Source organism: Eucalyptus grandis, chromosome 11 (assembly GCF_016545825.1).
Source record: "Eucalyptus grandis isolate ANBG69807.140 chromosome 11, ASM1654582v1, whole genome shotgun sequence".
NCBI classification, from domain to species: Eukaryota; Viridiplantae; Streptophyta; class Magnoliopsida; order Myrtales; family Myrtaceae; genus Eucalyptus; species Eucalyptus grandis.
This window is the reverse complement of record NC_052622.1, coordinates 36,183,296-36,200,520: the sequence shown is the minus strand read 5'-3', so window position 1 is coordinate 36,200,520 and position 17,225 is coordinate 36,183,296. Positions and strand designations below refer to the sequence as shown.

The 17,225-nt window shown below is 37.4% G+C and overlaps 1 protein-coding gene across 1 annotated transcript; it reads right to left on the bottom strand.

Annotated features, from left to right (window-relative positions):
• Positions 1 to 6,078: 6,078 nt before the first annotated feature.
• LOC104426329 (calcium-dependent protein kinase 10) lies at positions 6,079 to 11,370 on the bottom strand. The gene is given in 9 exon segments (XM_010039331.3): positions 6,079 to 6,641; positions 6,644 to 6,707; positions 7,137 to 7,367; positions 8,266 to 8,433; positions 8,539 to 8,654; positions 9,281 to 9,433; positions 9,560 to 9,703; positions 9,842 to 10,160; positions 10,796 to 11,370. Coding segments are annotated over 9 exon segments (1,635 nt in total). The 5' UTR covers positions 11,129 to 11,370; the 3' UTR covers positions 6,079 to 6,534.
• Between the last annotated feature and the right edge of the window lie 5,855 nt (positions 11,371 to 17,225).

The following is a 17,225-nucleotide window of genomic DNA, read 5'->3' as shown; positions in this document are numbered from 1 at the left end:
GTTGACAAAAATTGGCTAGGGATGAGCAGCTGGAAGCATATGAAAATCATAGCGAAATCTACACACTCAACAGGTACAAAAGTTGAAAATTCGGCCAAGTTAGAAAGTTGTTGAAGTAGCCTTGTTGGGAGGCTTGGTAGGTGGACAAAAGACTGATCAAAAGATCCCTTAATTCAGGGGATAAGATCACTGAAGCAAGTTCTTTTAGGGCATGAAAGGTAGGAGACAAGAAGGAGAAGAGGGAATTCACAATTGTTCCCCAAAGACACCCCCAGAAGCAACTCCAGAAAGGTAAAACCTAGAAATTCCAGATTGACTTTTGTAAAGAAAAGTGAAATTTTCGCAGACTTGCGGCCAGAATTAGCCAAAACCTTTAACCAGAGAGTGAAACTTCATTCAAAGATCTTTCCAATCATAGGTCGTATGTTCCAAATGGAGATCATGAAGGCCTCCTAAAGCCCCCCGAAACAGTACCCTCTTGGCGGACCAAAAAAGTCCAAATTTTTTTCTCTGTGTTGAACCCGGTTGGTCACGAGTGAGGGAAAGCGAGTGTTTTTTGAGAAAATTGAGAGACAAATGGGGAAAAACATGATTTGTGGCCCAAACTAGAATACATAATAGTTTGGCTTAGTGTTAATTTGGCCAACAAAATAGGTCTCGAAGTCTAATTTTGGAAACCAACAAAAACCTCTATTATAAGTTTTTTCTCTATAGACCTCATCAACTTTCACGTGCCCCCAGAGGATAATTTCTTGGTTTCCTTGGCCAAAAGCCACTTGCAAAAAAAACTGGGAAGCAAGGTAAAAACCTTAAATGTATTTTTGGTCAAGTTTGAATATGTTTTAAACATGAAAAAGCAAGAGGAAAACCATCTCGGAAGACTGATTTCTGAGGCTGAAATTTTTCTAAGTATTTGAAGCATCTTCAAGAGTCATAAATGTTTGACTTGCTACTCCCCTTGGCATGCGTTTTCTATCTTCACGAGCTTGATGAATGTCCTATGAGAGTACAAATGATGCTGAGGTTATCTTGGATTGCTCTTTAAATCCCCGTGCGAATCATAAGACCGTCTAAAACTTGAGCCAAAAACCAAGCCTATCCACATTAATTCATGGCTGGTCAGTGTGGACTTTGCTTGTGCGCTTCTTGGAGAGATCGTTTTGATGTGTTCGATTAATCATTCTCTGTGATATTTATTACATTTAAAAGTCCATGTTACCAACTTTCATTTAGATCATGTAATGTTTCCCTTAGATCTCGTATGTGATGAGTGTCGGGGCTTGAATATGGGCATGCAACCTGTTTGCTTGACTTGGGTTCAAACCCAGATTTGCAAAATCAGCTCAAACTCGCATATTTGAGACCGATTTCAATTTAGTTCTTGTGTGTTTTAGGCTATGAAATCTGTCTAATCTTGCTCTTTGCATGTGGTAATATAACATTGATATTTTAGTTCCACATGAGATTGTTTATGGGTCAAGATTGAAGGCCACGAACATGGCTCGAGGAAGCTGCTTGGGCTAGTTTAATGCATATCAAGTGTTCGATGAAATGCCCAAACTAAGCTTCAATCTTGAAACAATCGATTCGAGCTCGGTTCTTATGATATTCATGTACTTGGCTCTTCCATATTAGTATAAATCAAGCATAGATCGGTTTAGGGAATTATTTTCAAATAAAAAATAAATAAAAATCCAAAAATTTCAATATATATATATATATATATAATTATATAAATTATGGATGGTATCAAATTAAGGCAAAAATGACATCTAGGAGATTTTCCTAATTTTATAAGGTCATTTTTCCTAATTTAATGTTATTTTAGTATTTTATAATCATTTTTTGTAAATAATCCATGTTGCATAGATTAAAATTATTTAGAGTAGTTTCATGCATTTAGAATAATTTCATGAATATTTGAATTCACATTTTGCTCATTGAGGTCCTGTCACAGGGCATGATAACAAGGCCATGTAATATTATTTGCCTAACTTGTATTGGGTTTTCCTTTTCCACATTTAATTTACAAGTCATTTCAATTTTTTGGATGTTTACTTATCGCACCGCTTTTCAATAATTTGAGTGTAAATTTCTCTTCTAAATTAGGTTAGGATTAGTCTAGACATTAAGGAAAACAAACCTACAAAAACATTTGCATTGATGCCTAGTGGTTTCATAATGATTATAAGTGGAAATCAAGATTGTGTGGCCATTTAGATAAACAACCTTCCAAGTTAGTGATACCGTAAGAGTGCTAATAGAAATATTGACGTAAACAAGTCACCATTCTGAAAAATCTCTAGTTGCATAAGAATTGAGATAACACTTCCGCATCTTGATTGGTTTCTAGTCGACCCCAATAGGTTAGTGGCGATTCCTAGAAATACATAAGTTGTTAATAATTAAAATATAAAATCCAACATCGCATGAAATATGGGTTTAGGAGAGCCCGCACCTAATCCAGGGCCGCTGGTATGCCTCTTTAGGCAAATACCCCTAAACCTCTTCCTTTTCCCCCAGACGAAAAAAGAGAGGTCGTGACAATAGGCTCTTCAGTACTATTGTCTGAATCATCGTAGTTTTCTCCATATTTTTATCTTCGATATTCCTTGAGAATTTTTTTGATTTCTAGAGAGTTTCAAGATGTTTGGTACCTGTATCATATAGAGGTTGGTATGAACTGGATGGAATGTTAGGAGGATTGAAGGTGATTTTTTCGAGATACTATTGTCTGACTACTTCAAGGAGCTTCTCTACTTCTTCAATTACTATAGTAATCTCCATATTTAATTTAGATGGCCTTTTTTTTTTTTGGATGACTAATGAGAACTTGACAGGACATTAATAGAACTTGCTAGAATGCTGGCTTATGATAGATAGCCAAGTTGAAATGATGAACTTTCTCTGTCAAGACCTAAACTAAGTACAAGCTGCAATTCATTGTGATTAAAAGGATCTTGTGATAGTGATCCTCTCCATTAATCTTGTGATGATGAAGTTAGATCGTGTGAATTTGCTAGAAACTCAGAAGTGTTTGATACATCCATTCCATAATATTTCTTTAGGCAAAGCATCAGTCGCTGAATGGGTTGCACGATGGTCATCATAATGATCCCAAGAAACGGATCATCTTCCGTTGGCCATGCTCTTGGCGGAATGACTTGATTGCGTTGGCACAATATCTTCAGCAATTCTCAAAATGAGCTGAGATTCTACAAAGGAGCATTGTAAAAATCTCATTTGGAATTGGGGCTTATATGTGAATCTTCTAATATCTGTTGCAGTTTTATATATATCTCCATTGGGTCAAACAAATATCTATGGCCTGAAAAATAAAACAATTGTACAAAGTTCTAGGTCAGGCCTGCATACTCTAAGTTGGGCCTAAAAAATATTTTTCCATGCACCTAATAGTTTGAATCAATTAAGCATTTTCCCAAAATATTTATACTTGGCTTTGCCTTGGATAATCTTGCTGATAATAAGAGGTATCTTGGCTATAGGAAACTCAATGGCAATGATATACAGATTAAACAAATACCAATAAAACCATTTGAGTTTTTTTGAAAATTCCTCTTCTAGGAAAAAAGTGAGAGGATGAATTAATGGATATTTTGGATGCAATCCGTCGGGTCCGAGGAGAAAACCACCATATTCACTAAAAATATGGAAATGATATTGCTACATAAGTCTTCTAAGATTTTCAACAAGAATATTGTCTTGGATTAGCTCAGGGATTTTTGGCAAATATGAATACGAAGGCCGTTTGGGTTTTATATTTAGGTACTTAAAACCACCTCTTGGATTTCCCACCAAATACATATTTATCAATTTGGTAGCTGCAAATTCTTTTAGTCTGGACAAAAAATCAACAAGTATATTTTTTTTTGGGATAAGTGCAATAGAAGTCCTAAAACTTGTCACGAAAATGCAATTAAGTCCTAAAACTTATAAAAGTGTAATCAAGTCCTTAAACTTATCAAATTATTTCAATCGAGTCCTAAAATTAACACTGTTAAACTTAGTAACGGAAAATGCTGACGTGGTGCGGACGTGGTATTTTAAATAAATTTTTATTTTCAACGTGGCTTTTTAATTATTTTTTATTCAAAAATAGATTTAAAAACTAAAAAGAAAAGCTTAAATTTATTTTGTCGTCGGCCCCTCCGGCGATGGGGGCCACAACGGTGGGGAGGAGCTGCCATTTTTATGTTTTTTTTTTAACAATTTTTTAAAATAATTTTTAGCTTTTCTTTTTAGTTTTAAAATCTATTTTTGAATAAAAATAATTAAAAAAATCCAAGTGGAAAACGAAAATTTATTTAAAATGTCACGTCCGCGCCACGTTAGCATTTTCCGTTACTAAGTTTGACGGTGTTAACTTTATGACTCAATTGAAAGAATTTGACAAGTTTTAGGACTTGATTGCACTTTTTGCAAGTTTATGACTCAATTACATTTTCATGACAAGTTTTAGGATTTTTATTACTATCTCTTATTTTTTTCCTGTAATATATTTGGTCTCAAAAGAATATTTTGAAAACTATTTTATCCCTCTAAGAAGCTATGGATGTGGAATTTGCTTTCACTTGAACTTCAATATTTGAGAGAATGATGACATGTCCATCTCCATAAGGAAATGATGTCATGTAAGATGGAATTCAAACCTTTTTGTCATATTTTACCACCAAAATTTCTTTAAATGAGGAGTGATAATGCATTTCTACGCGCGTAAATCTCCCACTCATGTGTCCACAAACTCGTTGTTTCCCATTAATTTCTTCAAAAAAAAAAAAAAAACCCCAATATTCATCACCGGCATCTGTTTGCAATACTCTTTTTTTCCGTGGAAGAGATTTGCAAGGGAGGAAAATGCTGATTTCCTTAAGTTTACATATAGACTTAGTTTGTTGTGGTTCCCATGAAGGAATATCTTTTTTGAGCATTTATTATAGTGGACTTATAAACTCTGTGATTTTTGGGATAAAATCCCTGAGATAAGTTCCAATCCCAAGGAATTATTGAATCTGCTTGTGAGAAAGATTTTCATCAAGAAACTTTTGCAATTCTTCAGCAATATGAGAACCAGGATAATAAGTTCTATCTTTAAGATGCATCCTAAGAAATTCAATTCTTTCTGGGCAATGATCATCTTCTTTAGAGATAACATGATGCCATACTTTCACATCAAGTCTGCAATTAAGCCAATAATTTACAATGATAATCCACATCTAAACTATAAGGGAGAATATCATCAATGTAAATTTGAGCTTGGGCCAGAATAGGTTGGAAAATTTTTGTACATAGCCTTCTAGAACAATGAAGGAGCTATTTTGAGGCCAAAATGGAGTACCATCAACTATAAATGTTGATTCTTGATACAAAACTGAGTTTTGTATCTATCTTCCGGATGAATTCTCAATTGCCAAAATCCAGCTTTAAGATCGAACTTAGAATATACTTTGGCTTGGGTGAGATTGGAGAATAAAAATTCCGATATGACAAAGGAAACTTGTCATCTTGTAAAAATTGATTGAGAGGTTGATGATTAATAACCAATCTTTCCTCTGTTTTGCTCCACTTGCTTGTTAACATGGAATACTTCACAAACCCATTGAGAATCTCATGGTTCAATTAATCCTTGATGAAATGAGAAAATTACCAAAATAATAACTTAATAAGATATTGTGATCTACCACTGAGTGTTTACACTCAAAATTATAATCTCTCGTTGATCATGTAGTATCCAGCCACTAGACTATCAACATAGGAAAGTGGACATAGACGTAATTCAAGCCAAATCACTATAATAGGTTGTGTGCACCTTCTCCTACCTTTATTCTCTTATTGTTTATTATTAAGGTCTATTGTACACTAGCAAGCTGCTCTTAAAAAGATTCTGAACCTTATTCTTAAATCTGGACCTTGTGCAAACATTGATTTTAATTTGTTCTATTCTACATTAATTTGCCAAGATTTTATATTCACCTATTTACCCTCTCTACGTGATTTGGGCTAGCAACATCATTTCCAGGCAAATTAGGCCGTCGACCCAGGAATAGAAACATGATATCCCGTAAGATTCATCAAACAATTATTATACTGCGACACTAAAAAATCTATCATGACTCAAATTTTGGCATATCCCACAAACAACTCTTACTGCTTCCCGACAACTACAGAAACGCTTAAATACAACAATAAATGATCAATTGTCAGTCAGATATACAGGTAAATGAGAATTTCTTTCAAAGATTTTACGTATGCATTGACTAGCCAGCCTTTACGACTGCTGAGAAAGTTAAAACCCGACCCAGACCTTCCACTCCGTAGCAGCCAAAACCCAGCAAATCGAGCTCGTCGAACACAAAAACTGGCAACCACTCTCCAAAGCTTGTGCTTTAGGCTCAAGATTTCCAGTTAGTACAAGCCCACAAGGCGCACTTTGATCATCTGAAGAGATTATAGTTGACACGTGCTTTTTCCTTCAACATTTGGGCATGTAAAAAGGAAGATTGCAAACCATTTTGATTATACCACGACAGACTGTCCAGTAAGAGCATCATGGAGATGCAATGAACCATCTTTCATCAAGTTAAGACTCAAGCTCTTGAATCTCTCCCTTGAATATTGCCGGATGCCTTTCGCCAATCCGTTCCAGTTTTCATCATTGCAACAAATTCTTCATAGCTGATACGCCCGTCCTGTAATGAGTTTGACAGAAATTAGTGCAATTCAAAAGATGCTGCAAATGCAAGAACTAGCAAAAAGAGATCGTGGTCACTGAGGTAAATTTTAAAGTTCCGGCATTTTGCCTTCCTGTTAGCCACTAGAAGTTCCTATGCATTTGGATTCTCTGATATGTCCTGCTAATTCAAAATCTATAATTGTTCCACAGAGTATCTACTTTCTTCGACATTAAACTCTCCTTCAGACCAGAGTGACGTTTTTGGTGAAAAGAACAAATTGGGTGAAAATATGTCGCCCACCCCACCCCCCTCTTTCTCAGGGTGTGATGGTGATGGGAGGAAAAGGGCAATTGAAGGAAAGGCAATATTCTTTGTTCTAGGTACAACTAGACAATATGGCTACGTCATGGAAAAAGAAAGGATTTTCATGTTTCAAAGTCAAACCTTGTCTGTGTCAACTTCCCGCATGATCTCGTTCACGACATCAGCATCCATTACGCCGGATTCATCTGCCAAAGCTTCGCTCAGCTCCCCAAATTCAATGTATCCACTGTCATCCTTATCAAAAAACATAAAAGCTCGGCGAAGATGCTCATCATTCTCCATCCTCTGCAAGTGAATAGTCACTGCAGCAAACTCCCCGTAATCCAGCACTCCATTACCATCAACATCAGCCTAAAACAAACAATCAGAAGAGAGTAAGCCTGAAATCTCCTCATCTATCTTAAAGAGAGAATTTTTATCACTTACTAATATTACTCAGCTATTTGTCTTCTTTAATAAATGGCTACTTTGGCTTATATGCTCCCAGCAATGATGGAATAAGGTCTTTCTTTAGGGCGTGGGGGAAGGGGAAACGTGATTCAATCCTCACTATTTAAAGGACATTAAATTTTAAAAAGAAATTTATCACACGTATCATGAAAAAAAGTCAGGCCAATGAAAATTTTGATGACTTAACAATTGCCAATTGAAAATTAAGTTCTGAACTTAATGTTTATCCATGCACTAGAGCACCACATCAAATAATCCATCTCTCACTTACTGGTCAAACACAAACTCTCCACTGCTTAAAACCAATTCAGTGCTATCAGTAAACTCTCGAACTTCTTGTTCTCTAATCATAGCTGATGACAAGTAAATCTGAGCTAAAACCTCAATCAGACAGCAAAAGCTGATGTTAAGGTCCACTATGATTGGAGACATGCTTGCTAATGGTCTCAGAATCAGATATCAACAATCTTAGATATGGCGATGGAGTGCTGGACAAGAATTATAAGTTTGGGCGAGAGGAGACAGACTCCTGGTATGTGAAATAATATAACAATCGCTTCTTAGGTGTTGGCAGCATGGTGGCATGACAACTTGCTCTGTATAGTGCTCGATTGCTAAGAAAAAAAATATGGAAAGGAGAAAATCCAGTCTCTTTTATTTAAATTTAAGAACAGAGTTATTCAAGATGACTCTAGAGAGGATTCATTAACATCTTAGAAAAATGGAATGATATTTGCAAGCAACGCAGCACTTAAGGTAAAACAATTGTCATTTATCGGCATTGACTAAATATAATTACCACTTCCATCAGCATCTTGATCTCTGGTTCTGCCAACTGCGAACCAACCTTCTGAAGACCAGCCTTCAGTTCTGTATATGTTACCTTGCCATCACTATCAGTATCCATCAGTGTAAACATCTCTCTAATTACTTCTACCTCTTCTATGGATAAATGTTCTGCAATTACCTGCAAGTTCAGAATTAATTGATATAATCTATAGCTTTTTGCTGCAGAAAGAAAGAGGGAGTGGGAATTGGCAGTGATTTAATGTGAATAAAACCTAATTCTTACTCGCAGGGCTCTTTTCTTGAACCTATTCATCACAGAGAACTGCTTGAGCCTTGTCCTCACTATATCTCCTAGAGGGACATTTGAAGCTTTCTTGGCATTCTGAATCCAGGGATGGTCTAGCAAAAAGGAAAAAGTATAATGGGTCCAAGTTCCTTGAAAAGCAGACCATTTGTTACAAAATTAAAAGCATAAAACTGTACAAGAGAGTGTGTAGGGCAACGTGACAAGAACAGAAAACATCCAGCCAGTGAAATTTACTTAAGCTGACAATAACAAGGCTACAGGCATGTAAAGGAGAAAACAGAAATTGTAGGCATTCTAAAGATGGCCTACAAAGCCCTCATCCAAGACAGACAGAAAAGCAATCTCTGACTTGCCTATTAAGCTCTCAAAATCATATACTGCACAGACACAACCTTAAAGGGTGAATTTCTCAAAGAGGTCCATCTAGCTAACTTTGCTTAGTAGGATAAGAAAATGGCGCTATCAGTAGAGTTAGGCCTTCAATAGGCTTATAATCTGCATAAACAAATAATTTCTTTAGTTCCTTCATTCCAACAAAGGCAAGCAGATAGCCAGATGTCCCAAGCCCAAAGTTTCTCTTCCAACAAAAGTGACATAGACAAGTCAATTTTTGCTCACTCTCATAGTCTATCAGAAAAACTACCCTCAAAACTAGCACTCCACCTCAAATGATCAAATTTAAAGAATTCAGTTTTTCCACCGCCTGAATAGGACTTACCGAGCACGTCCCGAGCAGTTAATCTTTTTCGGGGATCAGGTTCCAACATTTGGCGGACAAGATTCTTGGCAGTGTCTGAAACCTGAGGCCATGGCTCCCTCTTAAAATCAATATTTCCCCTTAAAATGGCAAGAGCAACACCCTGCTCCGTTTCTACAAGGAAGTTTTAAACAGCAAACGTACTTTAATCTTGTGTTCGATTACTACATTCTTTTAGTTTGAAGAATTTACATCAACAACCAATAAGTTTCTCACCAAGGAAGAAACGGACAAGATTACCTGCCCAAAAAGGAGGAACCCCACATAACAAAATGTAAAGAATTACGCCAGCGCTCCACACATCAACCTCTGGCCCATAGTTCCGCTTCAATACCTCAGGTGCCATGTAGTATGGACTCCCTACAATTTCTGAAAATCGCTCACCTGAAATCAATCGCAATCCAACTTCAGCTCTAGAGCTGAAACAATCTTATATGTTCACCGATTAAAATTGGAATGAACTCACGACCCATTATCTATCCAAAACCCAGTTTCGTCTTTTCGGCCAAATAACCAGCATACCAGGCTTAAAGAATACTGAAAGGCCAAAATCAATGGCCTTGAGTGCGGAATTCTCCTTCTTGTTTGCAAATAGGAAATTCTCGGGCTTCAGGTCTCTGTGCATCACTCCATTCGCGTGACACATTTTCACAACTTCTGCTATGGTCCTCGCGACACTGGCAGCCGCTCTTTCACTGTAATGCCCCCTCGCAACAATTCTATCAAACAGTTCTCCTCCCTCGCACAGCTCCATCACCAAATGCACATTATCACTGTCCTCGTAAGTTGCCTTCAGCTTCACTATATTTGGGTGCTCAGGTAGTGTGGACATGATAGCAACCTACATTTTGGAGATGGAAAGCACAATCTTACCCGAGATATATGCGACAAAACATGCAAAGCCAACACACTATGAACACAAGAACAAGGACAATACGAAAACACGAAGAACACACTGACGACGCTACCTATACCCAGATTATATTTTCTCAATTTGAGACAACAGAATAGAAACACTCCGAAATCCAGGTGAAAAAACCGAAAACCAGATACACAAACCGAAAAATTGTTACAGAAAGAGGTTTTGAATAAACAAAGAACCAAAGATTCGACGAAATTAGTTTATGCAAGATACAATTAAGCATGCCATCAACAGAACAATTTCAGCCGAATATACAAGGAAAGAAAAATGGAATCTGAACTCCCCAGTTCCATACTGGCATGCAGTCCAACTAGTAGAAGTTGCAGCTCCTCACGAAATCAAGAAAGCACTCCCAACAACCAAAAAAAGAAATACCCACAACCAAAAGCAGGAAAATTTAGAAAGAATAGAACTGAAAAAAACGAAACCACCTCTCCCAACTCTCGAATTCAAGAAGGGAAGTTCCCAAACCAGGATAATAAAATAAAATAAAAGGAGCAAAAAGGAAAAATCTTTCCCAGCAAAAGAGCTGAGATCGAAACTGAAACGCGGACCTCACGCCTAACATCCTCAACATCAATAGCGGTCCTGAGCTTCCTCTTGGAGATAGATTTGCAGGCCAGAGCTTCCCGGGTCTCTCTGTCCGTGCACAGATACGTTATCCCAAACTCGCCGCGCCCGAGCTCGCGGCCGAGCGTGTACTTGTCGACGATCCGGGTGCGGTGGCTCAGCGGGATCACGTCCTTCAGGACCCGGATCGGCGCCGGCGAGCGGACCGGGTCCTCCGCGTACGGGTTGGGCTTCCGCTCCCTGCTCCCCTTCTTGCGGTGCTTGCTGTTGGACTCCTCCGTCGACTCCGTCCTCACGCACGCGTTGCAGTTGCCCATGGCGACTTCTTGTCACAGAGAGAGAGAGAGAGAGAGAGAGAGAGAGAGAAGAGTGTTCCAAGCTGAAAATGGAGGTTCTCGACGCTGGTTTTCTCGATCTTGCGCAGTTGAAAACGGTGCGCTTTGGGGATGCGGAGGCAGCGGCGGCGGTTCTTGGTGGTGACGACGGCGGCGGCGGCGGCGGCGGCGACGGCGGTGGTGGTGGCGGAGGTGGTGGTTGGTGGGTAGAAGAAGTAGGAGAAGCAGAGAGAGAGAGAGAGAGAGAGAGAGAGAGAGAGGGAGGGAGGGAGAGGAGGGAGAGGAGAGAGAGAGAGAGAACGCGGGTTCGGTTGAGAAAAGGAGCAGACTTTTATTCTTTTCTTTCAAAAATAAATTGGGGATGATTTAGTTATGTTTTGTGATTTAATTTTAATTTAAAGCATAATTTACCGGCGGGATTATATAAAGGGATTAGTGAAAGATCATGTTTAACTTGGCGACTGAACAATGAAATCGATTTTTGAAGTGGAGATAAAGATTTGGCGATTAGTGAAAGTAGATTGACTCGGTCAATCCTCCAATGTGGTCACTCTCTGCGAGTCATCATGATGGTTGTTGAGCGGCCCAGCTCTACGGTTTGACTTTCTTTTTTTCACAATTGAATACATTAGCCAATGAAAGAAATAATTTACCCCAAAAAAAAAACATATAAAAAAAATGAAGAAAGAAGCAACGAAGAGAGTCTATTATCTCCATCTCTTGACAAATCAAGAAATGTTTTTCAAGCCCAAACTTTTCCATGTATTACTAAATTTGCATAATTAGATTTGTACATGGGCCAATTCAAATTATAACGAGGGCACTCCACCTCTATTAAAACTTGATATCACAAATTATATGATATTTTATCAAGCACTAATTAAAAAAAGATTTCACAATCTATTTTGTTGGGAAATAATATTTTTCTAAATATGATTTCTTTTTTATGTGACAAAAGGTGAGAGAAAAGTTTATGCCGTGATTGAGTAGGGAAGATAATTTTCAGTGCCAAGGAGTTGATGAAAAGTTTAAAAGCGCCTCACCTCAACTTCATTTTACCGTGGAAGCCAGATTGATAATCGGGAAATTAACTAAAGTAAAATAAAAATTATTAGTCGGAATTGAAGGTTATTTACGTCAGCTCATTTTTTTTCCAACAATTTTTATTTGCATTAGGCCGGTCGCCAGTGCTGACCGTTGACTGTTGACTGCGACAGATTTTTCCCGTGGGTGCAAAACAAACGAACAGCTACAGGGGAAGAATAAGGAGAGCATCCCGGAAATTTTTTTTTTACCTATGACGGAAAGGAGCATTTTGGTATTTTACTGTCTATCCACTTCTGCTGACGTGGAATTTCGTTTAGTTTAAGGGCGATTTTTTTTTTTGGGGGGTGTGGTTTTCAATGGTTTGGAGGGGAAGCATTCGGTGTGCGTGTGGAACATGGAATCTACGGTGTTCCTTCATGTTGGATTTCAACCTTCCTTTATTCTTGCCTAACGAAAGCATTACATGGCAAGCAAATTTGGGGGACATAACATTATGCGACGGCGCGTTTACTTTTGAATAAGGAAATAAACCTGGATACCTTCTCGAGGGAGCTGAAAAGTCTTCTTTTCTCTCTTCTCTTTCTTTCCATACTGTCTTCTTCAACCTTCGTGGAGGGTTTGAGCTAGTCTCACCCTCCCCTCTCTATTTTGTTGATTTTATCTACGGCTTATTGTTCTTTTCTTACTTTTTTTCTCTCGCGATTTAGATTTGGAAGTTCCCTTCTCCTGATCTAGTTCTTAATTTGAGAATTTGAATTCTCTTGATTTAGTTCTAAATTTGGATGTTTTTCTCTCCCAATCTAGATTTGAGAATTTAATAAAAATGCTTTTGGAAATTTGATGCCCCTCTTTCTGTTCATGTACAGGTTCTCTATCTCAAGTCTTAATGATGATTGTAGGAATCTTAGCATCTCATTAAATTACAAAGATTTGCTCCTCCACATATTAGATTTGTTTTTATTTAATCTATTATGGCTATTTCCATATGACAATAGTGTACAACAAGCCAAACTTAGGGGCAATCCGCTCGCTAGCAACGTCGTAATTATTGAAGAAGAAATTTTCAACATTTGCTCATCACTGACAAAAATATAGGATCCAATAAATGACCATACATATTTATGCTATGTTTCGATTTGCTTTGTCATGAAGACTGTAGTTTTGCATCCTTTTGAATAATAAATATAATTTTCTTTCCACCAAAAAAAAATTAATAAAAGTAGACAACTTCGTTATTAAAATTCATGAAATAACTGTACAAATTTTTAATAATGAGTACCTCGATTATAGATCTCGCGCGAACACAGGATTCACTGGTGCATATGGTGATCTCGGACCATCCTAGTGGACATAGATTAGGCTTTAATGCCGACAATTATTTGTCCATGTGTTAGGTTTTCAATGTTTCGATTGGTGGGGTTGAAACGGAAGGGTCAAATTGACGTTGACTTTTGTCAACCACTTCCGAACAATTTGTAGCCCCTCCGATTGACTTTCTCTCTTCTCATGGAATACATACAAAAGTTAAGATATAAACAATGAAAAAGAAATTGGTGATTTGGTAAAAATGTGGATTGTTGCTTGGAAGGATGGCTTTCCTCCCATCAATTCAACTAGCTTCTTCACCTCCTAAATAATAACAATTTTTACCTTTGAATTTATGAAACAATTTTGACGCGATTATAGATAACCATATATATCCATATGTATAGATACTCTAAGGATATGATGCATTTGACATCAAATATCAAATAAGAGTCGGATCTCAAACCCCAAACGAATCGAGGAATTAAAAGTAAAAATCACATGTTAAGAATTTTTAAAGCAAATCAAAGGACATTAAAGATTGAAAATTTATTATCTCTTTAGCATGTTATCATAAATACACAAGTTTTTTTTTTTTTTTGTTAGTTTTCTATTCCTAAGTTTGCCCCGCGCTTACTGGGATTTTCTTCCTGAAACTTACTTATCCCCACTCTTGAGGAATTTAAACCCCTTTTTAACAAAATCCTTGTGGCAATAAAATCCTTATGACAAGGATGAATAGGACAATTAATTGCTTGCTTGCTTTTGTTCATACAAATTCAAATTCACCCCACTAAGTATCGGCTATCTATCGCTAGGGTTCTGTCGAAATCATACCCATAATAGAACTTCTTTTGTAGTTGGGCTCTTCTCCCTTTCCTCTCATGAATTTGTTCTGTGCGGATGCTATACAATGGTTGTTGAATCTCAAATTTTCGGTTTTACTGGGTGATGTTGAATCTCAAATTGGGTGGGTGAAATTGAAAGAAAAAAATCGGCCAACTTGATGTTGACATTTTGGTGTTCGACGAGGTGTCAACATGGCAGCCCTCTACGATTGATTTTTCCTCATCCACGCTAATGTTGCTTGTCCCAATTGCTTTCTTACTAACTCCAACTTAGATGAAGATTAACCTGTCCTAAGCATTTTTCCTCTGATGTCCTGGCGATCTTCTATCGTTCACTTTACAAAAGCATGCGTGGAGAACGGAGAAATTTTGCAATCATTGCCCAATGAATGAGCAACATGCATGGAGAAAGAGATAGAGAGATAGAGAGAGAGGAATCAATTGCCAAACTATCTCTATAAGCGAAGAAGTAGTGGGAATTCATGAATAAAATTTCATTTACGTTACATTTATTTCAAGAATAGAGGGATTAGAAAATTGTCATCGTTTGCCCATAACAAAGTCAACCATTTCTGTGAAATACTCTTCTAAGATACGGCATTTCATTAAAGGATATTGTCACACGTCAGTCAATTTTTTCGAGGTAAAGATATACATGAGGCTACATCGTGCATTGAGATGTCATGCTTATTTCATTGGGTGGGCAGGGGGCATGCGCAACATGTCAAGTGTTTGTGAGCGATTAGATGGCATCGATTAAGAAAAGTTAGCTTGATGGAACGGCTATATCTCGTGAATGAATAGGCCGGCGAGGACTTGGTCCAGGGGCGGCAGCCAAAAAATGTCCAAAACCTCAGCCCCGAGAACTTTCCTCTGTCGAAGTCAACAGCAAATGATTGCTTCCTTCGCCAGAAAGACTCGACCCTATTTTTGTTGCTATAAGCTTAAGTCTTCCATCATTCTCCAACGAGTTCTCACCTCTGCACCTTCGTCCCAAAGCATCAAGATTGACCACTCGATTGGGGTCATCAATGGACGACCAAATTATCTTCCAACACGAGGAACACAGGTCAAGTGGTAGAGATACACAAGTCAACCACGTCGACGCCATCGCTGGTGGCCGATAAGGGCAAAAAAGGCAAAAGAAAAGAAAAATTCAGAATATTTAAAAATAAAAAAGTTATCCATGTTAATGCCAGCCGTGTCGTGTAGGGCGACTGGTGCTGATTAAACTGCCGAATTAGTAGTTTCTGGTCAAAATTAGCTGAAATCACTAATTTGGTAAATCGCCAAAGATTTAGAATTAAATTGATAAATCATCAAAATGTGTATAACTAAAATCGACACAATTAAAAATTTGTAACTGAATTGATGGTCATACGGTAGGTTTAGGATTTGTAGATAATTTTCTCCATTAACATGACTTCTTTCTTTTCTATTCCTTTTAGTGACAGATGGTAAGATAGGCACTCAAATTTTAGATGACCTTTTTCAATTTTTACGCCATCTGAAATGATCATACCACCATTATTACATCGCATTATATCAAACTTCAGTTGTAATGTAGAAGTAAACGAATTATTATGAGCAATAACACTTCTTTTTCTTTCCACATGGCATGGGAGAGAACAACCGTGGGTGTTGATTACTTAAGCAAATGAAGCCATGACAAAACTGATCCTAGAAATAATTGATTTTGCTTTGCATGTCGTAGACAACACCTCTTATCTATGATTGCCAAGTTCAAATTCTGTTCCGGGCGATAATCTACTTTCTGCTTTTATTTTATTTATTTTTTTGGTCGGTTCTTTTATTTTTTTATTATGTGGAATTTTTTTCGTTAATAAAGGTCGACTTAAGAATATTAAATAAGACTATGAAATTCCTTATTTATATCATGATTTGAGTGAGACCCGATTCATGTCTAATTGAATGATCTAGTATAGAGTTATATTTAAACTCATCATGAATGAACAGTCGAAGTGTGCTAAAATCACCCACTTACAAGGCATTTGCAACGCTCTTCCAGGAAAGGAACTTCTCTTTATTTCATGCGTTTAGTCAATTAGGAATCAAGAATCTAATTATTAAGCTATATGTAAAAGCAATCCAAAACTGTACTAACTCATCCACATATTTAGAATGGTTAGCTCTGAATTGTGGTACAAGAAAAGTAAAACTTAATGAAAGAACACAAAATTAAAGAAAGAAACTTAATGTTAGGTATACTAGGAATGGTCTACCAATAAGTATGATAACACTATTATTGATGACCATTTGCGATCTACTTAGAATCTAATTGTACACACAATATGATACCTAGCATTATTCCAATTATTCCAAAGGAAAAAGAGAGGGAGAGAGAGATTCTTGGCAAATGAAATGATGAGAAATAATACATTGGCACCTTTTACGTGGAGGACTTTATGCCCTGGCAATGCATGCATGCAATCATTTTCATTTCAACTGAAAAAGAGAAAAGTCCCCTTCAACATGACACCATCATTGTGTTTTTCTTGATTGATGCGTGGCCAGATATCATGTGCCCTCCTCCTCCTTCTTCCTCTTAGCATCAAAAGCAACATTCGCAAACCTTTTTCTCATTCTTTCGGCTTCATTTAAATACTAAAAGCTCATGTCATTTCTGCCAACCGAACCTCATCCCTAGCAACAGTTCTTCGCCTTTTTCCTCCACTTTTTCCCGTCCGTTGCACTGTATGTTTCATCCCCTAATAACATCAGTCAAATCTGTGTTTCAATCAGCATCTTTGAGCACGAATATGCTAGGTAATTGATTTGGCGAAAGCATAGTGTTTTAAAATAGTTTATAAGTATCACCAAGCTTGTAGATGGGTAGCGAATTTATTGGATAAATGTTT